Source organism: Hyaena hyaena, unplaced genomic scaffold, assembly GCF_003009895.1.
Source record: "Hyaena hyaena isolate Hyena2069 unplaced genomic scaffold, ASM300989v1 scaffold_387, whole genome shotgun sequence".
Taxonomy (NCBI): domain Eukaryota; kingdom Metazoa; phylum Chordata; class Mammalia; order Carnivora; family Hyaenidae; genus Hyaena; species Hyaena hyaena.
In genome coordinates, this window is record NW_024081019.1 from 358,245 (window position 1) to 385,939 (window position 27,695).

At 34.3% G+C, this 27,695-nt stretch overlaps 1 protein-coding gene across 2 annotated transcripts in view; it reads right to left on the minus strand.

The window, feature by feature from the left end:
* Positions 1-27,695, minus strand: part of BBS9 (Bardet-Biedl syndrome 9) — a 454,413-nt gene that overhangs the window by 304,265 nt on the left and 122,453 nt on the right. For both annotated transcript variants that reach the window (XM_039251160.1, XM_039251161.1), the window contains exons 7-9: positions 27,345-27,429; positions 18,125-18,308; positions 17,359-17,488 (exon numbers count right to left, since the gene is read on the minus strand). In XM_039251160.1, the coding sequence (XP_039107091.1) occupies positions 17,359-17,488; positions 18,125-18,308; positions 27,345-27,429 (399 nt within the window). The remainder of the gene's footprint in view (positions 1-17,358; positions 17,489-18,124; positions 18,309-27,344; positions 27,430-27,695) is intronic.

Genomic DNA, 27,695 nt, shown 5'->3' on the forward strand with positions numbered 1-27,695 from the left:
GAATATTAAATATTTTCATGCAAAATATTAGTAAAAGTTTCAATATAATCTATAAGACAATCAAATGTGTTTATATAAAGTGATATGAGACATTTGTACATAAAAAATACTTGAACTCATGATTGCTGACAAAATAAAGTCAATGCCAATAAAAACTTAATTCTTTTGGAATTTCTTTCTACAATCTAAAGTAACAGTACAGGCATACTATTAGGATAGTGAATAATTGTGCATGCAAAGAATTCAACTTGCAATCATGCCTTTTATGAAATATGGATCTAAGATGATTCATGAGATATTCATCTATGTCTGATGATATAAAAAAAGGTTAGTAAAATGTTTGACCTAAACAAATATTCCACAAACCAATACTCACCATCCACAGAAGTGACAAGATTTCTAAAACTAAATTAAATTTCCACAAAATTGAAAACCCTTGTTTTGAGCCATAGTTTTAACCTACTCCTGTAACAAATGGAATAAGGTAAAAAATCATTTTAGGTAGCCAAATTAAATTGTCTTAATTTCCCACAGGCAAGTGTTCAGGCTCTGAAGTCCCTCACTTGCTTTTAGGCCACTCTTTCTCTAATCCCTTCAGTCAATCATTTAACCAGCATTCACTGAATACCAACTCACTGCTGAGCATGAAGAAACTGAGTAAGAAAGGTCCCTAGGGCAAAAGGACAAACACTTATTCTTTTTTTTTTTTAGCTTTATTGAGGTATAATTAACATAAAAATTGTATATATTTAAAGTATACAACATGCTGATTTGACATTCAAATACTTCATGAAATGATTAATCACAATCAGATTAATTGGCATATCCATCACCTTACCTTTATTCCTTTTGTAGTGAGAATGCTTTTCAGATCTAGTCTCTTAACAATTTCAAGTACACCATACATTATTATTCATTACAATCACCATACTGTACATTAGATTCCCAGAGCTTATTCATCTTATATCTGAAGACTTGTGCTTTTTCACCAGCATCTCTCCACCTCCCCCCACAACCCTATGACCCCCACTCGACTCTCAAAAATGCCCACTCTATAAACCAATTCCCTGGAGAAAGTCTGCTCGAGAATGTAGGCTCTCTAGACTTGAAACTAGAGTGGCCCTAATCACAGGACTCTGATCCTATCTACAGAGAGACCCTGAGTCAGGGTGCTAAAACCTCAAAGAATTCACACAGGAAGACAAATACTTTGTTTTTGTGCTACATGACATTCTTAATGAACCACATCTACCACTATTACTCAGTTTAGGTTGTCTTTAAATTTTTTTAATGTTTTTATTTATTTCTGAGAGAGAGAGAGAGACAGTGTGAGCAGGGGAGGGTCAGAGAGAGAGAGGGAGAAATAGAATCTGAAACAGGCTCCAGGCTCTGAGCTAGCTGTCAGCACAGAGCCCAATGCGGGGCTCGAACCCATGAACCGTGAGATCATGACCTGAGCCGATGCTCAACCGAATGAGCCACCCAGACGCCCCTAGGTTGTCTTTAAGAAACCAAATATCGTAGAACTCACTGGACTTCTAGGGGCTAGTGAATTTCACTGCAAATCTGAATGTCACTTGGATGATTCAAATGGCTTAAAAATGAGGTTTGCCAAAACTGGAGGTCCTATGTTAATTCATTTTCATATCCCTAAAGGTAACATAATACTTCTAGTCACAATTGTATTTCCTGAACTCAAATGTGACATAATCTTAAAAGACTTTTTCAAAATAAATATGAATTTTCATGAAATATATACAAGATGGAAAAAAGATATGTATGTGGGGGGAAATACACAAGAAAGGTGGCAAAATCTCCCTGAAAGCAATGCATAATAACTATTGTATTGCTTGATTCTTCTTAAGTACTTTTACATTTTGGCACATAAAAATGGGCAAAAGTCATCTAGATAAGAATTACTCTGATTTTAACAAAGCTTTATTTAACTTCCCTTAGAAGACCAGTTTTTAGGCACTAAGTAATTAAGGAATGGAAAAGGAAAATAAGTTTTAAGATGAATAATCAATGCAAAATTACCCTAGGGATCTGCTGCTTAAAGATTCACTGTCTAAAGTCTATGCTAGCAAACACAAGTTCTATTTATAAACCAAATAGTAATAAATAGAATATATGAGGTCTGACTGTAGGTAAGCACCAATAAATAAAAATCATGTTATAATATCTCATGTTATCTAAAAAGACATTTATTTTGCTTAGCACTCTATATTTTTAAATGTTTAAACTACAGAAATGGTATATTTGTTGAACTGAAATTGGCACAAATAACCATTATTATAACTACTGTTGTAAAAGTAATTTTTGTGTAGAAAACAACCAAATACGTTTTCAATTCTGGCAAAAATACAATAGTCTGGGAAAAAAAGAAATAAAACAAATGCATAGATTTAGCAAATCACATATACTATTTCCCTTACTCAGTAAGTAATTCATTTCCATGGTACTTAAAGAAATCCCTATGTTTAGTTCTAAGCCATGAAAAATTTTCTAGACCATCTCAAGTAAGGGAAATCTGTTCTAATCTTAGAGTACGTCATTCCTGGGCATTACTTCTATCACACCACTATGCCACACACACTAAACAATAAAAAATAAAAGAGCAAATCTTTCAACAAACTATAACTTTGATTCTTGTAATCTTCTTTCCATAAAACTGTGTAATAAGTTCTAAATTTTACCATTTTTATATGGTGATGCTTAATGGTTGCAGTAGTGGTGGTGATGTCAGTTACACTAAAGAACAACAGATGGGCTGGAGGGCAGAACAAAGCATTTCCTACCATCTGGAAGCCTGCAGAAATTGAAAAAGCAGTAAGATAACCTTTTTTTACTCCATTCCTCCATTCCTCCCAGTGTGACTGTGTTTTAATTTTTCATATATTTCCACTAACTTTAAGCACTCTGGATATTGCTTCCAAAGAAACTGTTCTTGCTGCTTATTCGCTAATACACTAGCCCCACGCTACAAACACACTGTATGGGCACAGCTGAGGCTCTGTAAAGAGAGAATTTTTTTTTTTTTTACAACTACAGGGTTTTTTTTTATTTTTTAAATGCTTTTTATTTAGCAGGGGAGGGTGAAAGAGAGAGGGAGACACAGAATCGGAAGCAGGCTCCAAGTTCTGAGCTAGCTGTAGGCACAGAGCCTGACATGGGGCTCGAACCCACGAACCATGAAATCATGACCTGGGCTGAAGTCAGACGCTTGACCAACTGAGCCACCCAGGCACCCCTAAATTTTTTTTAATAATGTTTATTTATTTTTGAGAGAGAGAAAGAGAGAGAGAGAGCATGAGCAGGACAGAGGCAGAGAGACAGGGAGACAGAATCCAAAGCAGGCTCCAGACTCCTAGCTGTCAGCACAGAGCCCAAAGCAGGGCCTGAACCCATGAATCATGAGATCATGACCTGAGCCAAAGTCAGAGGCTTAACCTACTGAGCCACCCAGGCGCCCCTCCAACTATAGTTATTGTTTTCTTTAAGGGAATATAGAATTTTTATACTCCTAAGTGTTCAAAATTATTGCAAAATTCACATAAATGTAAATCACTATATGGTCCAAATCAGAATAATTTATTTCTAAGAAAAATTTTTAAGTGTTCAGTTAACATGAACTGTACCTACTTATTTAAAATAGGTAACACAATGGAATAAGAAGAGGGAAAATTGGTACTGAAAATAAAAATAAGTGAAAGATAAAAGTATTCTAAAAGTAACATTCTAAAATGCTGCATCCAATAGCAAAATGTACTGTTTTTATTTGTATTTGACTGCTGAAACACTAGTAATTTCTAATTTATAAACCATAATTCCCCTTTAAATAAAAAAGGATTAATTTTCTATAACACTATTCTTCTTAATTAAAACATTTACTAAGTTACCTTTCATTTTTCATTTATATCAAAAGATCTGTGTTTAAATCTAACATATATAAGTTATTCAAGTTTTTTAAAATTATTTAAGAAGTAAATGAAAGACCTTTGGCAGTATCATTATTTTTGCAGAAACTGGAATTTATTTTTAGAATACCTGAAACTTTCTAAAAGATATCTGAGGAACATATCCAGGTTCTTCCACCCCTCCAAAAAGTAATCACTTATTTTAGGCTTCTGCTTTCTGACTTTCCAGATGTTTACCAATTACAACTTCAAATAATACACTTCTCATTAGAATGATCATTGGGTAGCACTAATCTGAAAGGGAAGCAATTGTTTTGGAGAAAGGAAAGGCATGAGAATTTTTAGTACAAACAAAAAGAGCTGGGACATCTACTTCTAACCATAAGATGGACCAAACACTCTGTAGAGCCCTAACATTTTCTGTTTTTCTTTATTATAACAATAACCCACTTGCACTATAATTAGTTGTTCACATGTTTGATTATGCTCTTGTGCATGTTACTTGATCTTTCTAGGCTTCAGTTTCACCATCTATAAAATGGGGATGGTAATAATTGTAATAACAGTAATTGTTCTTCAAAGAATTAAATAATATGTGCAAAGCACTTAGAATAGTGCCTGGTGCACAGTACATGAAATAAATATTAGCTATTATTATTATTTATACTCTTAGAACAGTGTTACAGTGAAGGAGCATATTACTAATTAGTGTATGCCCTAATACACAGTTATAATGTATAATACATGCTAACTAGCGACAAATATTAAAATACTCTCATCTTAAAATCATTTGAAACTTAAAGACACTTTGTGATGAACTACAAGAGGAAAAAAGGATAATAAATCTTTCTTTCTATCCTAAGCAAACTTTTTATCTAACCAAGCCTTATCAAGATTTGAACATAAATTTTAATTAGAACATAGGCTCTACATTAATGAATTAATGTTCAATAATGGCATTCTATCACCTTTTACTTAAATAAAACAAAAACATAGGGGTGTCTGGGTGGCTCAGTTGGTTAAGCTTCCGACTTTGGCTCAGATCATGTTCTTGCAGTTTGTGAGTTCGAGCCACACATGTGGCTCTGTGCAGATAGCTCAGAGCCTGGAGCCTGCTTTGGATTCTGTATCTCCCTCTCTCTCTCTGCCCCTTCCCAACTCATGTTCTGTCTCTGTCTGTCTGTCTCTCTCTCTCTCTCTCTCAAAAATAAATAAACATTTAAATTTTTTTTAAATAAAACACTTTAACTTTGAATTAGTACAGTTTTCCTTTATTGTTTTAAATATAGTACACTTAAAGCACATGGGTATCTGTGTGTTTTTTTTAAACACATCAAGAAAGAAGGTAGTAACTCTGTTTTTATTTTACACTTAAATAGTAAACTGCAGTGTAGTGAACAAACAGAAGCAGATTTTCTCTGTCTATAGGTAGGAAAACCAGTGAATACAGATATCCATTTTAGAGCTATATGCAAACCCTCCTATCTGCTCAGTGGTGGATCCTGTGGATCACAGAGGTCAGACAATAGAGAATTAAAGCCCTATTTTATAAGGTAAGATTGGACTTACAAGCTTCAAGTTAAAGTTACAAAGAAGACTTAAATGATGACATGATTATTTGACTCTCTTATATTCTTAACCTTGTTTTTATTAATTTTAATTAATATTCTGTTCTCTGGAAATGAAAAAATATATACTGTCCTAAATCTGTTTTTTGAAGATGTAGGTAGTTAATAAAAGATTCTAAACTACTAAAGCTGATGCATGAAACACATCAAAAGTTTTAAATTAGCTGCTAACAGTTCTTTTTAGATTTAAGATCCTAATAGTACAATGATGCCAGTGCATGGCAGGCAATAAAATACTGCTATATTTCTTGCATTTCCTTTCAGATAACAATTAATTCTAATTTTAAGTCATCCAACTTTACACAGCAAGATTTATACATTTATAAACATTTTTTTTATATTTTGACAATAACCCAGATGTATATGCCAAAGCGAGTTCCGAAGTACAGGCCATACTTTGGTGAACAGGCTAAAGGAACTAAGTTCATTCAAAGTTCCAAAGTTCTTAGCAGCATATAAACCTAATGTCACCCAAAAAATCATTTTTTAAAAATGTTTACTTATTTTTGAGAGAGACAGAGACAAACTGTCAGTGGGGCAGGGGCAGAGAGAGAGGGAGACACAGAATCTGAAGCAGGCTCCAGGCTCCGAGCTGTCAGCACAGAGCCCGATGCAGGGCTCAAATCCACAAACCCGTGAGATCATGACCTGAGGGGAAGTCAGACGCTTAACTGACTGAGCCACCGACTGAGCCACTCAGGTGCCCCCACCCAAAATATCATTTTGTTTCACTTTTGTATTCTCCAGTAAGCAACCAAGAAAACTGTAAACTTTTTTCCCTGGGAAATAGATGTTGAACACACACACACACACCAAAAAAAAGCCTCACACATACCAAAAAAGCCTCACTCTATCTTTGAAATCAGAATTCTTGAAGTGAGGGGAGATTACATAAAATTGCATGGATTTCCAAAAAGTCAAAAGCAAGTCACCAACCTGATATAAATGATCTCCCAGAACCAAAGAGTCAAGATGATATGTGCTTACTAAAAAGCAAACTAGTAAAAAGCAAAATACTTTTCCTACTGGCTATAATTCTACTGAATAACTGACTCTCCCAACTCCACCCCCACCTCCATATCCATTATCAAATTAACTACTATATCCATTATGGGATAGAGAATCAGACCCAAAACACAAAGGTATTTTTCCATAGAGAGTATTTCTTTAAGATCAAGAGCTTCATTTTTTTAATAGTTTATTGTCAAGTTGGTTTCCATATAACACCCCATGCTCATTCCCACAAGTGCCCTCCTCCATGCCCATCACACCCTTTCCCCTCTCCCCCCCATCAGCCCTCAGTTCAGTCGAGAGCTTCATTTTTAAGAGAAGTTCATAGCCTCAATGACAGTATGTCTAGAGAAATGTTTCAGTGGAAATACATGGTAATAAGAAGAATTCTACCATTAAAATGTTTAATCTATAAAACAGAAAAATACAAGCCCAACTAGCATTCTAAGTATAACTCCTTATCCTTGGTTATACAGTGTTTCTAAAACCTCTGGCAGGCAAATTAAACATTTACAATGGAATGTAACAAAGTCAAACAATATGGGACTGTAATTACTATTAAGCTTTTCATGAGAATGGAGAATGCTGTGTTTCACATTATTACAAAAAAAAATAAAATGATAATGAAAACATGAGACCAAGCAAAAGATTTCTAATTTTCCTAAGGGGAGTTCTTCAGAAGGTTATAACCCTCAATGACAATTAACAACAAAGATATGTTTTTTTTATGTACTGATAAGATGAGTGCAAGTCTTTTCCATGTGAATAAAACACTTATCAAAGTAGCAATACTGCAGTTCATATAAGTAGCATACCAAATCACAGGCAGTATGTCAGCCATGGCTTAGCCACATGGCTAGTAAGGACAGTACAAGCACAGTTCTTATTTAAGCAACATGAAATCCAATCAATATAAAATCTAGAGATCACCTTGTTAAAGACTTTGACCTCACACAATGGAAATATATGCATGCAAATAATGATGACCATCAAAGGTAATGCAATTCATTTTACTCCAAAAATACTTCAACACAATTGGCATAAACAAGTTGGCCAATTCATGGTTAGGGAGATATTAACAGTAAGAAGAGGAAAAAATAGCAAATATAATCAATTCTATTCTGTTCCCCACAACTCCTTACGTTAAGTTACAATCTACTGTGTTGTATTAGCAGGCTCACCAGGCCCCAAGTAAAGTCCTCATTTTCTGGTAAGGGCTCTCTTACCTTATTTAATGTTTCTGGGTAAAAACCCAATTATAACCTCATGCCACTTAAGTTACAATGGGTTTCTTTAAAACTGATTTGTCACTATTAATACAGAAAAGAAAATATTTTTTTTACTTCTCAAACAGAACGAAAATGCAAAACAAAACAAAATAAAAAATGAACAAACAAAAAATAGGGGAAGAAGATGGACTTCTCAGAAAAAAAATCATGAAAACACTGAAATGCAGTATTTCAAAACAGTAAAGTGAGCTAAATAAACTTAATTTAATTACAAAGCCAAAAGCATCAGTTACAACCAAAACACAAGTTTCTAAAAACCAGCAAAAGAATATAAATACTACATTATGACAGGGAGATGAGAAAGTTAGGAAAATAATAATATTAATGTCAAAACCCACTATGTCAAATTTCGTGAAAGTATGCAAATTCTTTCACTGAACTAGAATTCAGCTATAATGAACACTGCACAAAGTAAGACCAAATATTAACTGGGAAGGGAGGATAATGGGGTATCTAATTACTAAAGATGGTAATATTTTCTGTATAAAATCAAGAGCTCAGCCACCATTCAAGGGTCACATCTTTCTAAAAAGGCTGACATTTTATTTTTATTTTTTTTCAAAGCAACAAAACACTATACTGCACAAGGTCTAGGTTGAACAGAATTATTTTTGGAAAATAAAAGGTACTTACAACTGGGGTAAAAAAAAAAAAAGCCATTTCTCCAAGAGTCCTTAAATTCAATACTATTCCAATACAATTCCAAAACAGATTTCTCTCTGCAATTGAATAAAAAGATCCTAAGGTTCTCCTGAAATATTCAATTCAATATAGCCAACAACCCTCAATGCAATCTTTCCAATACCCAACTAAGATCACCATGCAAGAACTGAGAAGAGACAAAGACATAGGCACAAAAGTCATTGGAAAAGGGGGAGGGGGGGGGGGGGGGGGGGAGAGAGAAAATAACAAACCCATAAATTATAAATCCAGAACCTAAAAGAAATTTAGACTGGTTCCCAGGTAGATGAAGCCAAAAATATTATTTTAGCTCTTGCCACACCCCAGCTTCACTTCAAAGAGACCATGTGAACAAAATCAGGAAGATATTTCTTCTTCCCTAATCCCAATCCCTGACTCAATCTGGTTCAGAAACCCAGGCTCTACAAGAACAATAAAACTATGCAGATATCTTTTACTACTCAAATCTGACCTATGATGTAAGTAATATACTTTAATCCTACTCCCCTGAACCTTTCCCACCTTTACCACTGCTCTTGCCCCCTCTATACTACCTATCCACATCCATATAGGGGTAACAAATTCTGTAAAACAACTGATCACATAAGGGACAGATATTAGTAGTACTATGTTACATGCTCAGAGATGGAGTCCCCAAATAAACACAATCAACTTGTTTCAAAATAAGATATACCTGGTACAAGTGCATCATGGGAATTGTAGTCCGCTGTGTACTACACTAGGTATTCATGCCAAAGGTGCAGGAGGGGTAGGGGGCATGAGAAGGAGAAAGATATTGTCTCAGTAGACTAGAAAAATCTCCAATGGTAGACACTGAAAAGGACAAAATCAATGCTGTGGAAGCTCAAACCAAACCAATGATAAATAACAAAAATTCAGACACTGTCCTAGAAAACAGGTTAAAAAAATGACACAGAAATGAAAATTATGAAGAAGAAGATAGCATATATTAGAAACGGAAAATAAACAGACAACCAAAAGACTAATTTCCCCAAATAGCGAATACATCACACAGAACTGAAAGAATAATCAAAGATAAGGAAGCTTTCTTTAGCTGCCAAACAAATGGTTTAAACAGATTATATCCACTACATTCCCAACTAAATCAAGAAAAACAATATCAGACAAATATATAGTGTCACAAATGTGACATTTACAGAGAAAAATTATAAACATTCTATAAGCCGTCAGACATAAAGAACTAGTTACTCATAACAGAACAAAAATCAAGCTTGTCCAAAAATCAATTCTCTCCCAAGTAACAATAAACATTACCTGATAAAGAAATAACTTCCAGTCAAAAATAGCATAGCAGAACTCCTCAAAACTGACCAAAAAGAGCAGAAAGTATGACAATAAAAACCACTCACCTCCCCCCAAAAAAGGGAAAGCTGAACAAGGAAATATTTATGATCACAATTAACAAACTTTAAGACACATCTATTCTGCCAAACATTTCAAATTGTGGGCCAAAATAAAATAAGCTGCCAAGAGCTGGCACATCCTCCTCACACCTCAAGCAGAATGGTCAGGTCCTACACTAGCATGATCGGATCTAAAGTCATCGGTAGAATGCAGGAGACGCAACACCAAAACACCGCAGTGGAAATAAAAGATACGACTATCAATCAGTTAGTTTCTTAACCAATGAAGACAACAAAACAACCAGCAACCACTAATTCTTAGCTCCAAGTCCTGTAGCTCGGAATCAAGGGGGACTTCTCTATTAGACTGACCAACCTCTTAAACTCTGAAAACTGAGGGAAATGGTTCCCTAGGACGAAGGAAAAAATAAATGCAGTGAGAAGGTGAAAAGACTCAAGTGGTCTGAGTTCATTAGTCTCTCCCGTTTTTTCCCACATGATTCTTCAGCAAATTACTATCACTCTCTTTAAAATGACTAACAATGGGGTGCCTGGGTGACTCAGTCAGTTAAGCATCTGACTCTTGATTTCAGCTCAAGCCATTATCCCAGAGTCATGGGATCGAGCCTCATGCCACTGACCATGGAGCCTGCTTAAGATTCTCTGTCTCTATCCCTCTGCCCATCCCCCTGACTTGCAGTCTCCTGCTCTAAACAAATTTTAAAAAGTAACAACTGTAGAGTAATTTATAGAGAACGTATGTATAGAAATTGCAAATAAAGTAAAAGAGGTGGAAGAAAAAGATGAAGAAAATAGGAATAGAAGCAAAAGACAGAAAATATCTATAGCAAGAGCTTTCTGAGGAAATAAAAGGAGAAATCAGACAAATACCACTGTATCAATGAATTATTAGCATACTTTTTAATCTGGCAAGCTCAAACTAGAGCAATAGGGATGCAAGCCACACTAAAAGCAGTAATAAAATAAAATAAAAACAAACTCAAGAACGTGATAGAGAGACATGGAAAAAATCACACAAATCAAAATAGAAAGAGAAATAATATACAAATAATTAATCAGGAGACGCTAGATTTGGAAGACAAGGTAGAGCTAACATATTTACAACAATGATACTAAAAAACTAAACTAGTAGAGCAGACCAATATTCAAAGCTATAATGGAAGAATATTTTCCTGAAATGAATAAAAACATATCTATCAAATCTCACCTTGTCCCATAACAGGATTAATGCAGAAGTAATCAATTGTCAATAATTCTAGTAAATTTTATAGTTCTCTGAGGATTAAAAAAAAATTAGGTTGATATGAGCATCTAGGCAGAAAAATTAATTCAAAAAAAAGTTTTAAAAATGTACTTAAGTCAGCCTCAGGCCTTTCCACAGCAACTGTCAACACCAAATGGAACGTCCAAAATTCTGAGGGCATCTAAGATAATCTTCAAGTATAACAGCAATAAACAACTCAAGAATGCAAGAAGACTTAGAGGCTTTCCTCAAGACTACTGAATGATTAAATTCAACTAGCCAAGAAGTGAATCAAGATAATTCAGGAACAGTAAAAAAATAAAGAAACAAATAAACAAAATAAAACAAAAACACTGCCAGTAAGCTTCTGAGTGCATTTACACATATGGATAAGATGAATGGACTATGAAAACTGTGATTACTAAAATACATGTAAATGTTTTAAATTTGGACAAAATGAACAATAAGATGCAAACAATAACCAATTTGGGCCAAATGAGAGGAAGAAGAAAGCGTAAGTATGCTGCTTTCCATATCTTTGAAAACAGGGAGTCAATGGACACTGCCAAACACTGAAATGCAGCTTTAAAAAACTGAAAATATCTGTTGTAACAAATCACCAACACAAACTTATAACTTAAACAAACAAACAAAATAACAATAACCTTTTACTTTTTTCTATTCTTATTTAGAAGGGTCTTTTAGAAACTAAAATATATTGTTGTAAATAAACCTTTACATGAAATTCACTTATTCCTTGCACTTCATCTATTCTTTTGGTCTGTTTGAATATAGTGGAATAAATTTATGTTTAAGAACCAAATTATTCTGGGGGCACCTGGCTAGCTAAGTTTGTAGAGCTAACGACTCTTGATCTCAGGGTCACGAGTTCAATCCCTACATTGTGCAGAGTTTACTTTAAAAAAATACTAATAAAATAAATAAAAATTTAAAAATAAAAATTTATTCTGCTTTGGAAATTTTATTTTAGGCCTAAATATGCATATGTGTAGACAAAAATATCAGCTTCATGTTTAATAGGTGCTAACAAATGTTAATTCTAGAGGGTAAGATTGAGATAACTTTGGTGGCAGAGTTAGTTTTGTTTTTTGTTTTCTTACTTGCACTTTTAAATACTGCTTGAGTTTTTAATAGTACAGTTCTATGCTTTTCAGAAAAAAATCACATGATTATTTTTTTCCACAAAAGTTCTTTTTAAAAAAAGAAAGGAGCAACATCAATAAAGTTTGAGGGGGAAATGTGACAACACACTTTTACCATACAATAGTAACACCCTATACCATTGATTTAATATTAAATTAGCCTATTAAGAGATGAAGTGAAATTAATAAATTAAAAAACTGCAATTTGCGATCAAAAGACAACCTGTGATATAGAAAAAAATTTTAATTAGTATAGGTCTAGATAAAAAGTGAACACAAATTTTAAAACATTCTCCAAAAAAGCACTAAAATAGTTCAACAATAATAATTTACAGCTGGAGCGAAATAAGTCAGCAGAGAAGGACAGATACCATATGTTTGCACGCATAGGAGTATTACGAGGAACTTAACAGAGGACCATGGGGGAGAAGAAGGGGGGAAATAGTGGGGGAGAGGGAGGGAGACAAACCATGAGAGACTCTTGAATGCTGAGAACAAACTGAGGGCTGATGGAGGTGGGGGTAAGGGGAGGGGGGTGATGGGCATGGAGGAGGGCACTTGTGGGGATGAGCACTGGGTGATATATGGAAACCAACTTGACAATAAACTATTTAAGAAAAAAAATTTATAGCTAAAAACTTATGTTACTGTAGCAAAGAACCAAGAGTAGCAAAGCGTGTGTGGGTGTGCAGAGCTAGCTATATGTGTGACAACAAGCTGACACGGACACCCAGGCCCATGTGTGGAGGTGGTACAGGCAGTGGGAAAATGGGAAAGGAGGAAGAACCTGCAAACCTCCTGCCTATCACAGGCAGAAAGAGTCATTTTGTTTTTGGATTATGGTAAAACTGAAAAGTCAACACTAAAAGAAATAAAGAAAAGAGATATGTATGTGTATATACTACCCAAAACATGGGAAATCCAAGTACAGAGAACAACTCACACAGAGATGGAGAGCAAAGGAAATACTATTAAAAGCACAACCTACCATAAAAGAAAACTTGACCAAGTATATGTATTATAACAATTATAAATGGGTCAATTAAAGGGCGATGGTCTTCAAAATGGGTTAAAAAAATCTAATGAAATTCTGTTTATACGACATACATTCAAGATAAAATTACAGATTAAAGAAAGCACCAGACCATGGCATACCATTAATGAATAGCCAATTATACTCAAACTAAATAAAACAAAACAAAAACAAAGAAATATTGGGAACACAAAGAAAGTCATTTTATATTGATAAATTTTTTAACTCACCAAAAAATGTAAAATATCATAAACACAAGGCAAATTATAGAACTAGCATATATAAGTCAAAATGCTTAGGTATTCAATTTAAAAAATGACACAAAAATATGGTAATGAAACACTAACATTCCACTCCTGAGCTGCAATAGATTAATAGGGGAAAATATCAAAAGGAATGCAGAAGCTCTAAAATCATAATTTATGCTCTACCCTAATTCCAGGAATATTTACAAATTTTATGTGTACTAATAAGGAAATCCCTAAAAATATAACAGTAAAAAGTGTATATATCAGTCCATGTTCCTTTTCTACAAAATACACAAAAAAAGAAATGACAACGTAAAAGGAAAAGTTAAACCTAAAAAAAAAAGTCACTCTGAAATTTAAAAACTCTCCCAATAAATCTGTTTTCAAAGAAATAATATCCTTCATCTAGGACTCTCAATTGTTTCATATTTTTTAAAAAAGGAAATTCAACTGAAAGCTCTTATAAGGTCTTTTTAGCCATTCCTCCCCCTGACATGCACAAATCACAATGTTTTTACAATGTTTACCAAGCATATACTATATATTCAGCTTTTAGGCTGATGATTCAGTGTGATATACAAAAGCAGAAAGGGTCCCTAACATTAAAGTGTATGAGGGAGTTGAGGAATTAAGAGAATCAAACAGCAGTCACCAATATAATTTAATATATAGAAATTCAGAGAAAGAAGAGACCAAAGTAGGGAGGGAAAACTTCTTTATATGACTTCAGGTAGGACTCAAAGATAAAAGAGATTGGAAAATACAGAGAAGAAATGGGGAAAACATTCTGGCTAGGAATACTACAAGGATGAAGGTTAAAGAATGAAACAGTTACATACTGACAGTTACAACAAGTTACTATAGTAGATACAGCCTAGGAAGAAAAACACTCAAATACTAGACCAAACTGTTTATGCTAAAAAATGAACTGCAATAAGATTTCAAGGCACAATGGCTGTGGTTGCCAGCTAAAGTCTGGAAAGGTTCTCATCACTTTGAACATTCATTCAAATAGACTTCCACTTTGAGGTATGTTTCATATCTCTAGAGAGAATAACATTACCAATAAATGATTATCTTTATTTGCCGTTTGGGAGACTGACCACAGCAGAGGTAAGATACTGGCCAGGCTTCCACAGTCACTTCGTGCAATGAGAGGAAAACAGTTAATAGTGAAGAATTTAAAGAACATTAATTATCACATGCATGCATGTCACTATATTCTTTCACATTCCTATAGTCTAATCCACAAAAATTAAAATAATTAAACTAAAAGAACTATCTCTAATCAAGAATGCTGTCAAAAGAAGGAAACACAGATTCAGAATCGGTTTATAATAAACAAGGTAGAGAGGACTTGGGCTGCCAAGTAGTGGGAGGAAATAAAGCATCTTAGTTTCTGAGCAAAATGCTGTTATTAAGTATAATTGCATCAACTTGATTCAAATCCAGTATTTCTTATTCATTGAAAAGAAACATTAAAATAGCAGCAATTTCCTCTACAAATAAACAAACTCAGCCAAGGAAGCTTCCACCAAAAAAAAGTTTAACTCTAAAGGAAATAAAAAGCAGAAGCAAAATTATTTCACTGCTTCTAATTTCAAATTATAACTTCTAAACATAAATACGCTATAGCTAAGTCAGTAAAAATCACTTTTAAAGTTCTAATAAAAATTACAATGAATTTTTTCAAACAGTCTAATTCTATAATGCTAAAGTAGATAAAAATAAGACAAATCTTCCAATGAATAAATAAAAGTTACTGCTATATATTAACTAACTGTGGAAATCATTAACAGAAATATTTTAATTTAATTGTTCATAATTATGATAGCTTGAAAAAGCTATGAGAAAGAGGAAGTTTCACTTACAAATACCTAAGTTTAGATGTGACAGACTACCTCTGAATATAAGCATCTTGATGCACACTATTGAAATTTCATTTTTTACTACTAATAATTTCAGTTATTTCTGGATCCTTGACTAATAAAAGATGCATCTGGACATTTGAACTATAAATTAACCATAAATATCTGCTGAGAAACTTTATCTTTGAGCTTCTGAGTATAGGAACTCTTGAAATAGGCATGTCCCATGTACATAATATATGTGTAAAATAAGTATTTCAACCAAATAGTCTCAATAGGTCTTTCTATCCATCACTCTCCTATGCCCCACATACATACAAAACCACAATGACTTCTCAGTATTTAAAACTGAGGGGCATGGGGACTATAAGCCAAGACAGGCCACATACCCACTAGTGTAGATCTGTCTTCTTGCACCTGAGCTGTCACTTGGGAGGCCAAAGAGAACAGATCTTGGATGGATATATGAACTGCTGCAAGAATGACTCTCCCAGAAGAGAAATACTTGACGTTGCGCTGCTGGCAAAATGTTTTTCCTGTTCTAAATCCTTCTAAGTAAATCTGATTTAAAATGTCTGGTGAGTCTAAGTGTTGGGTTGAACTTAAAAGACTATCTGGTAGACGTTGTAAAACCCAATCTCAAATTTTAAACTTTTCTTCAGGCACAAAATAACCATAATTTGTGTTAAGTATGATGGTCTTTTCTCATAAAACATGAGAAGGCAACTTCTTTTTAAAATATGTGATGTTTTCAAACAATGTTTCCATTTTCCCAATATTCAGGCTTTAGATTAACCATTAATGCAAATATGAATACCATTCATTGAGCTTCAACAATATTACACATCCAGTGTCTTAATTTGTGGGAATTAGTCATCCTGATCAGATACAATAGGTGCCACTGAAGAATTCTACATATGGTTTTTAAATGTTCAATCAAATGATCTAAATAAGCAGAGCTGAATAGATCTAGGGAATCTATAAAGCTTTACAGAAAGTTGTGTTTCTAGAGCCACCTGGCTGGCTCAGTCAGTGGACCACATGACTCTTGGTCTCAGGGTTGTGAGTTCAAGCCCCACATTGGGTGTAAAGATATTTTAAAATAAAAATAAAGTTGTGTTTCTACATATTTACTGAGATTTTCAATTCCTAAACATAATCTGAGATGCTAAAGGTTTGTCAGGATCTTGCCTTCTATATGGACAACCTAGAAAAATTACACACTTAGATCTCATTTCTCTCCTTTTTGATAAATTTTGTAAATTTAGGACATGTGTTTTATCCTTCATTTTAAATGCATATTGGCCCTATTTAAAATCTAAACTCTCTTAAAACACAATCACCAGCAATTCTGCACCACTTGACAGCATAAGGTCTGAAACAAGTTTCAATGTGTAATATTTTCAGTCTAACAAGAAGTGCTCTCTAAATGGGACCCATCAAATGCTTGAAGAAATCCTTTTAAAATCTTCAATTTTAAAGAAACAATCTATCAGGTAAACCATTTTCTTTAAATCTTTAGTTTACAAATGATATCCTCCTAGAGATACTAAATAAAAATGATTGAGGGGATTAAGGGGTACAATTGTCATAATGAGCACTGGGTGATGTATGGAATTGTTGAATCACTATATAGTACCCCTGATACTAATATAACTGTGTGTTAACTATGTGGGAATTAAAATAACATAAAAATGATTGATGGTGCTAAGACTTTTTTATATCCTTTTCCAATAGAAGTTATATTTTAAATTATTTCTATTGTTGACATTCACACTACAATGTCAGTTGTCATTCCTTAGTAAAATCACTTGCTACTATTTCACAAAACTTCCTTGTGTAAGATCCAAAAAAAAAGTAAAATCACTTACTGTAAACAGCCCACTCTTACTGCCACAGGAATGTGGGGAAGTTGAGTGGCCCACTTCAGTGTCACATCCTGATAAATATGCAACATCTGATTATGGTTTCCAATCAAAGTATTTATTGTTCCTTCAGAAACTGTATGTTGAAGACAGAAAAATGGAAAATAAAACAGTTATCTGCAACAGTATATATTTTAAGGGATTTAGATACAAATTAATTCTAATGTCTTGATGTTAATGTATAAAATAATAAAGTATTTAAGTAGTAAGATATTATTTTTCAACTTCAAGCACCAATATCAAAAATTTTTAATGATTTTACAGACTTGAGAACTATAGGGAGATAGTAGCCAACATTTTTGGGTTTTATCTAGAAAGTATGAATTTCATTAATATTTAACACATTTAAGCTAATGATTTACCAGGCATTAGCTACAGATAAGTCATTCTATTGGGCATTACTATGCAACATTCTGCTTACAACAGTCTGTTTCAGAAATGTACTGAACAACCACTTTTTGGAAAGCATAAATGTATACCTGAGGCCAATTCTCCAAGTCATTCTGTACAAAGTAAAATGACTGACAAAACCAAATGTGTGCTTTATATCAAACTTCTATTCAAACTCTAAAGTTAAAATTTCCATTACATGTTCTGTATAAAACTATTTTCCTAGATGTTTAAAATATATGTGTGTGAATTTGGCTTTTTCTGATGTGTATCACATAGTCTTGACATATGGAAAAGATAAAAGAAAAATCCTTCTACACACCTGAGCAATATGGGAGGAAACAACTTGGGCTACAATCAAGTTTCTTCATGAATCGAATCTGTCCATTATCCTTAAGGCAAAAAAAGTTTCTTTCACCAAGAACAAATACAGAAGATGCTGACTGATTGAAAGAGACAATACATATATCGAGGGCTTGCTCTCCAATATTTAGAGTCCAATCCACCTACAAAGAAAAACTAAAATCAATTTAGTTGCTAAAAACAAAGTATTTCAGTCATTTTCATATCAATACAATTAAGAAACTGTATAAAAACTGGTTAGTCCTCCCTTTTTATTTTTTTTTGCAATCACCATACTTCTGATATTTTACACACTTTAATAGGTTTTGAACCATCTTTTGCCAGATGATAGGAGCTATTCAGTGGTTCAAAAATACTCATATAAATATGGGGAGTGGGGCAGGGGAAAAAAAGACTCATACAAATTTAACCAAGGAGGTGTAAAATGTGTAAAACAAAAACTACAAAATTTTGATAAAAGAAATTGAAAAACTCAAATAAATGGAAAGATACGCCATGTTCATTAATTAGAAGAATTACTATTATTAAAATGCCCATACTATCCTACCCAAAGTGATCTACAGATTCAAATCCCTTTCAAAATTCCAATGGCATTTTTCACCAAAATAGAAAAAAAAAGTCCTAAAATTCATACAGAACCACAAAGGACTCCAACTAGCGAAAGCAATCTTGAACAAAAAGAACAAAGCTGAAAGCATCAAATTAATCAAATTCCTTGATTTTGAAACACACTACAATGCTATACTTAACAAAATAGCACTGTGCTGGCATAAAAAAAAAAAAATCTAGACCAATGCAACAGAATAGAGCCCAGAAATAAATGCATTTACAATGAATTGATCTTCAACAAAAGTATCAAGAGCACACACTAAGACCAGTCTCTTTAATAAATGGTGTTGCAGGGTGATGGGCACCTGGGTGGCACCTGGGCACCTAGGTTGAGCATCTGACTCTTGACCTCAGCTCAGGTCATGATCTCATGGTTCATGAGTCTGAGCCTCACATTGGGCTCACTCCTGTCAACCCATCAGTGCAGGGCCAGCTTCAGATCCTCTGTCTCCCTCTCTCTACTACCCCCCCACTTGTGCTTTCCCAAAAGTAAATATATTTTTTTTAATGATGTTGGGAAAACTTGATATTCACATGCAAAGGAATGAAATTGGACCCCTATCTCACACCATATACAAAAAATCAACTCAAAATGGATAAAGCCTTAAACATAAGACCTCAATCTGTAAAACTATTAGAAGAAAATATAAGGAAGAGCTTTTTGTAATTGTTTTAGGCAACAATTTTTTGGATATGACCCCAAAAGCACAGGCAACAAAAGCAAAAATAGACAAAAGAGATTGCATCAAGCTAAAAAGTTCCTGTACAGCAAATGAAACAATTAACAAAGAGACATTCTATGGAATGGTAGAAAATATTTGCAAACCATCTATCCAATAAGGGGTTAATACCTAAAAACATATAAGGAACTAGACAACTTAGTAGCAAGTAAACAACCTGATTTAAAAATAGGCAAAAGACTTGAACAGATTTCTCAAAAGAAGATATACAAATGGCCAACAATTATATGAAAAAAATGCCCAACACCACTAAATCATCAGGGAAATGCTCAAAACCACAATGAGATATCACCCCACACATATTAGAATGGCTTTTCTTAAAAAGACAATAGATAACAAGTTTGCTGGCATGGACGTAGAAGAAAGGGAACCCTTTTGCACTGTTGGTGGGAATATAAATTGGTACAGCTACCATGGAAAACAGTAAGGAGATATCTCAAAAAATTAAAAATAGAACTAGTATATAATCCAGCAATTCTACTTCTAGGCATATAATCAAAGGAAATGAAAACAGGAATTTAGAGAGAACATTCCCATGTTCATTGCAGCATTTTTGACAATAGCCAAGATATGGAATGAACCGAAATTTCCACTGATAAACAAATGAATAAAGAGAATGTGTGTGATATTATATATAATATACTAGATAATGTGTATAATATAATGGAATATTATTCAGTCTTCGAAAAGAAGAAAGTCCATTTGTGACAAAATGGATGAATCTGGGAGGCATTATGCTAAGTGAAATAAGTCAGGCACAGAAAAACAAATACTGCATGATCTCACTTACATGTGTAATCTAAAAAAGACAAACTCAGGGGTGCATAGGTGGCTCAGTTGGTTAAATGCAGACTTCGGCTCAGGTCATGATCTCACAGTTCATGAGTTCAAGTCCCACATCAGGGTCTATGCTAACAGCTCGGAGCCTGCTTTGAATCCCACGCCTCCCTCTCTCATATTCTGCCCCTCCCCTGCTTGCACTCTGTCTCTGTCTCTGTCTCTCTCTCTCTCTCTCAAAAATAAAATAAATATTAAAAAATATGCATTTGAAAGACAAACTCATAAAACCAGAGAGTCTAATGGTGGTTGCCAGGGCCTGGGGGAAGACATAAATGGGAAAGTACTGACTGGCCAAAGGGTACAAAGTTTCAGTTACACAGAATGAATAAATTCTGGAGACTTAATGTACAGTCTGATGACTATAGTTATGTTACTGTACTGTATTGTACATATACTTGAAATTTGTTAAGATAGCTCTTAAATGTTCTTACTATAAAAAAGAAAACTATGTGAGCTGAATAGATATGTTAATTTGCTTAATTATGGTAATCATTTCACAATGTACATATATCAAAATATCGTAAATTATATAATTTTCATTTGTCGATTATACCTCAATAAAGCTGGAGGCAGAAAAAAGGAAGGTAGAAGATTGGGTGGGAGAATGCCCTACACAAAGTGAGCTGGCTGTATAAAGATCCTCTGAAAGAAAAGGAAGGACCACGATTTGTTCAAAAATAATAATAATACACATAACAAAGTTATATGCTTTACGGCAAAATTTCCATAAGAAAAATTTCCATATTGTGTTTACTTTGCAAATCAAATTTAATAAGCACTAAAACCTAACCAATATTTATGTACCAATAATGTTTTAATATAAAGACAATTAAAAAGTATAGATAGATAGATACACACACACATACAGAGCAGCCAATAAGCTGTATCAGTTGACTAGGCAGGATCCTCAATACCTTAAGAATTACACCAAGGTAATTCCATATCCCTGGAACATGGTCAATGTCCAAAAAATGCTTCCTAAAATAATTTAGTAATAAATTTAAAATTAACATACTTTTCAGAATTCAGCCCCCAATCAATTAATACTTTTTAATTGAAAAAAAAAAGGGGGGGGCACCTGGGTGGCTTAGTCAGTTAAGCGTCCGACTTTCACTTAGGTCATGATCTCGCGGTTCGTGGGTTCGGGCCCCGCATCGGGCTCTGTGCTGACTGCCAGCTCAGAGCCTGGAGCCTGTTTCAGTCTGTGACTCCCTCTCTCTCTGACCCTCCCTTGTTCATACTCTCTCTCTCTCTCCTAGAAATAAATAAAACATTAAAAAAAACAGAAAAGAGCAAAGGTATTGGCTGACAGACATATACTGAAAATGGCAATGACAGTGAGATGGCTGCACAAAAGCATGTGGACAGAGAGGAAATAAGAGTGTCCTCAAAGTTAGGTTATAACCGACAAATAATGGATCAAAGATAAAATATGAAAACTCACATTAAAGATACGAATGAATTTCTGGCTATCAAGATATGATTGAGATATTTATCTACTTTAAGTACTAAAATATCTAAAGAAAGTATAAAATCCAAACGGATTTTTTAAGTTAAAAATTTTTCAAAAAAGTAAGATTATCTTGGATCTTAATCAGGATTCAACACCAAGAAATCATTCCATTACTGTTAAATTCAAGTATAGCTTACCTCTATGAAAAGATTCCACTGTATACAAAACATAAATGTCAGTCCTGTGACAATCACACTTCTCATTACACTTTATTTTATTATTTTTTTAAGTTTGTTTATTTATTTTGAAAGAGAGAGAGACAATGCAAGCAGGGGAGGAGCACAGAGAGAGAGGGAGAGAGAATCCCAAGCAGGCTCTGCACTATCAGCACAGAGTCTGACACAGAATTTGACCTCACAAACCGTGAGATCGTGACCGGAGCCGAAATCAAGAGTCAGACGCTTAACGCCTGAGCCACCCAGCACCCCTCATTACATTTTAATCCTGGGCTGATGTATCCCTGATTCTGAGATGATGATCCATTCAGAATGGACAGGCAAATTGAGTTTCTGAGGCTGCAGGCTGACATCCGGCCATTAAATTTTTTCAATTCACTAGGTACTGAGTGCCCCTCTCTGTGACCTCCCCTTAGAGAAATATACCACATTCTAAATGAATGGGTGTCAAAAAACACAGAAGTTTACTAAGAATAATAATTTTAAAGTTCTTCCACCTCCAGCCCAAAGACCGTAGCAGGAAAAGACTTTACCATCACACCTGAAACAACACAACATGGACAAAATATATGAAACAACAGTTTGCAAGGCACTGAATCTCAAACAACAAAGGACAGCAATCCTTTGAAGACAAAACAAATGAGGTGAGTGATAGAACTGTTCCATCCGTGAGGGAGTTTTCAGGCCATGGCACAGGGAGGAGGAACGCAAGTGAGGCCCAGCAAACTCCCTGAGTTGGGGATATGGACACTGGGAGTTCAGAGAAAGCAGAGCAGCTGGAGTTCATCAGACAGCATGCAAAGGGGAGAAGGCAGCACGGGGACAGAACTTGGACATCTGTAAAGAATCCTCTCAAATATTCATCTGAGGACTTATCAGCACATTCATGTAAGGAAACTACCCAACGCCAGGGAGAGAACCACCATTAGAGATAACAGTGCCCAGCATTCATGCTGCCTGCAATACTGCCTGTGTTTGCCAGCCAGACGGGAACACCTCATAATTCAAAGGGAGCTGAGTAGAGCATGCAAAAGCGTCTTGCCTAAGGAATGGAGACTAAGTAGCCCCAGAATGAGCACTGCTCTAGTCCTATCTAACAACCCAAAAGGACCAGACTATCCAAGTATCTTCTTACCTGTGTCCCAAGCCTAAGCTCAAGAAGAGTTATAGGAATACAAAAATATCTAGCACCCAAAAGTAAAATGACTTATTTGCCATCTAATAAAAAATCACCAGGCATGTAGAGAAATAAGAAAATATGATTTACAAAAAAGAAATAAATAAATCAACTGAAACTGACTTGAAAACTGATGCAGGTGTTAGAATTAGAAAAGAAGGATATTAAAACAATTATTATAACTGTACTGTATTCTGTCTCTTCAAAAAGTTAAATAGAAACATGGACGATATAATCTATGAGCAGTGGGGCAACTTCAAGTATCCTAAACATATGTGTAACTGGGGTCCCCAGAAAAGAAGAGAAAGATAGAAGACCAAAAAAAAAAAGTTTGAAGAGTTAAGAGTCAAAAATTTTCTAATTTTCAAGGTTCTGGGTGGCTCAGTCAGTTGAGTATCCTACTCTTGATTTCAGCTCAGGTCATGATCCCAGGGTTGTGGGATTGAGTCCCACATTGAGCTCTGGATTGAGCATGGAGATTGCCTGGGATTCTCTCTCTCCCTCTATCCCGTTGACCTTCTCCCATTCATGCTCTCTTTCTCTCTCTTAAAATTTTTTTTTCTAATTTTCATGAAAACTATAAATTCACAGATGCATGAAGCTCAACAAATCCTAAGTACAAAATAAAGAAAACTATACAAAGCACATCATAATCTAATTGCTTTAAAAAAGTGAAAAGAGGAAATCTGAATAGCAGCCAGAGAGAAAAGATATGATGAAGAGAGGATCAAAGATAAGAATGTAGGCAGATTTCTCATGAGAAAAATAATGGAAGCAAGAAGACAGTGGAGCAACCTCTTAAAACACCAGGGAGGGAAATACCTGTCAAACTAAAATCTTATGCCAAAAGAATACACTTTCAAACAAAAAGGCAAAAATAGTTTTTGAGACACAGAAAAACTGAAGGAATTCATCACCAGTAGACTCACATTGAAAGAAATGTGAAAGCAAGTCCTTCCAGCAGAAGAAAACTGATACCAGATAGAAATATGGCCTCCACAAATTAATCAAGAGTACCAGAAATGGTAACTACATGGGTAAAAATGATATTTTTCTTATCATTTAAATCACATTAAAAGATATTTAATATTTAAACAAAAACAGTACTAATGTGATATGAAGTTTATAGTGTATGTAAAAATATAGCATATGACAATTAGCACAAAGGCTGAAAGAAGTATGGTTCTTATATGTGAAATATATAATATCACCTGAGAGTAGATCATGATAAGTTAAATAGTATAAACTCTAAAGCAACTCCTAACATAACAAAACAAAGAGTTATGGCTAATAAGCCAACAAAGATAAAATGAAATCATAAAAAATACTGAATAACTCTAAAAGAAAGCTGGAAAACAGGAAAATGAAAACAAAAAACAGATGGGACAAATAGAAAGCAAATGGCCAGATGGCAAACTTAAACCTATCCATATTAATAATCACATGAAATGTATATGGTCTAAAACACAAATTAGAAAGCAAAGCATATCATACTAAACAAAAAAGCAAGACTCAACTACGTGCTGCTTACAAGAAATGGATTTTCAGTACAAAGACACAAATTGGATTAAAGTAAAAATATGGAAACATAAATCAGAATAACACAAATCAAAAGAAGAATGCTATCAGAGCAAAAAGGTAAAGAGGGTTATCTCATAATGAAAAGGGGATATGTTCATCATGAAACATAACAATCTTAAATGTTTATGTACCTAATAAAAGAATAATAAAAGAATAAAATGAAGCAAAAAACTGATAAAAGTGCAAGGAGAAACATATAATCCACAATTACAGTCAGAGATTTCAATATCCCTCTCTGAATAACTGACAGAAATTGGTCAAAAAATTAATAAGTATACAGAAGATTTGAACAATCTATCATCCAACCTAACTGACATTTATAGAAAACCCAAGAACAGAATAAAAAAAAAAAAAAAGACATTCTTTTCAGGTGTTCAATGAAGATTTACCAGGCTAGATCATATTCTAAGTCATAAAACAAGTATCAATAAATCTGAAAGAATTCCAAGTCATACAAAGTATTTCTCTGACCACAAAAGAAATAAATTAGAAATCAACAAACAGTTAAGGAGTAGCTCTGACTAATATAGGCAGCTTTTAACTGCCTTCCCACAACTACCTTATTAAAAGCATTCCATTGGATAAATTTTGTTTCTCTGCAATAGATTTAATGTTCCATGGCATCACAGTCCTGCCAAGCAACTGTGGTGCAACGAAAGGAAGTTTTACTGCTATTTCTTACTCTATTCATTAATTAAAGGAGAATGGGAAAATCACTCATCTGTAATTGTTTTCAGAATACATTCTCAGTGTAAGATACAGAGCTGTATCAATAAACATGTGCAAATAAATGAGTAAAGGATATTCCAGACTAAATAAAAAATATGTGCAGAAGCCTTGAATCAAGAACAGCCACGGAATATTTAGAACAATGAGAAGACCATGTGGCTGGAGTGCAGAATATATGAGACAAATGGAAGAAAACTACTATTGAGGAGGAGGTCAAGGACAAATTGATCACCATTATCATTGTCATCTTCATCATCTAGACATCTTTGCTGAGGGCATTTTATATATATATATATATATATATATATATATTTTTTTTTTTTTTTTTTTTCCCCTAATGGCAACACTGTAAAATAGGTATTGTCACCATTTTGCAACTGAGAAAGCTGAGACTTAGCGTGGTTAATAAACTTGCTCAGGTGCGCCTGGGTGGCTCAGTCGGTTTAGCGTCAGACTTCAGCTCAGGTCATGATCACATGATTCATGGGTTCAAGCCCTGCGTCAGGCTCTGTGCTGATGGTTAGCTGAGAGCCTGGAGCCTGCTTCAGGTTCTGTATCTCTCTCTCTCTCTGACCCTCCCCTGCTCACGCTGTCTCTCTCTCTCTCTCTCATTCTCTCTCTCTCTCTCTCTCTCTCTCAGAAATAAATAAAACATTAAAAAATTTTTTTAAATAAACTTGCTCAAACTTGCTCAAAATTAGTAGTAAGTACAATTCTCAAGATGTAACTCCAAAGTCTATCCTTTAACTATTATTAGTATGGTGCCTCCAAGTTCTGCGAAAAAATATGCCATATTTGTATTTGTTGTTTTCTCTCTTTCACTTTTTACTGATATTAAGAAAATATGTTTTCATCTCATTCTTGGCTCTTCAAGTTAGCCTTCCTTCCTATCTTCTGTATCCTAATATAGAAAACTCATTTTCTCTAATATTTTTACTTCCTTGGTATTATAAATTACACATTATTTCTTCATGTAGTTTCTTTCATATGTGTCCATCTCAAATTCACTTTACTGTTTCCACCATAATTTTCAATTCCTTCTATGTTTTTCCTTCCTGTTGATGGAGTTTCTGCAGAGAGAGTTCCCAATTATCATTTATCCCTTTATTTTCATTTAACAGAGAATTTATCATTTACAATATTTCCTCAAACTATTTTTCAAGTTACCAAATTTCTGCCTTTGTCTTTAGGCCTATTTTATCTTGCGGGCTATGAATTTTTATTTTTTACTTATATATTTAATCACATGCCTACTAGTAGCAAAATTTTTGCCTATTAAAGGTTTCTTTAAATTTTTCTCTTTTTGCTATATTAGTTGATAAACATTTCATTTAAAAGTGACCCCATCTGGACATTTATAATTCTAGTGGTATAACTCTATAATCTGATAACTTATGGAGCAGCTGTGTGGCTCAAGCAATTAAGAGCCCAATTCTCAATTTAGGCTCATGTCATGATCTCAGAGTTCATGAGTTCGAGCGCTGTGTTGAACTCGGAGCTGACAGAGAGATTCTCTGCTAAGGATTCTCTCTCTACCTCTCTCTCTGCCCCTCCCTCACTCTCTCGCTCTCCTTCTCTCTCAGAATAAATAAACTTTTTAAAAATTCTGATAAATATGACACAGCCAGGCCTGTGTCTCCATTGCTCAATAGTAGCCAAGTAAATTTTTTCCCACTGATAGAATCATAACATAGAAAAGAAAAATAGCAAAAATAAATATTTTTAAAAATTTTCTTCCCAGAATTTTTATTTGAAGAAAATCTGTGATTAGATATGATATAACTAAAATTTTTATATATTAAAAAAGGCCTTACAACAAGTCTTTTTCCAGAACCAAGTTTTTGTTGTTCAGTCTCCTGTCTTTTATCTGCATCCGTTGCAAAAGCAAGTACTTGGTACCTGTTTGAAAGATATGAATAATTATAAGTATTTTTTTAGTTAAAAAGCATAAATTATTTTAAACTTTAAAAGCACATAATCTATAAACTTTACAAACTGTTTTTTTGGGGGCACCTGGGTGGCATCTGACTTCAGCTCAGGTCATGATCCCATGGCTCGTGGGATCGAGCCCCACATCAGGCTCTGTGCTGACAGCTCAGAGTCTGGAACCTGCTTCAGATTCTGTGTTTCCCTCTCTCTCTGCCCCTCCCTCACTCATGCTCACT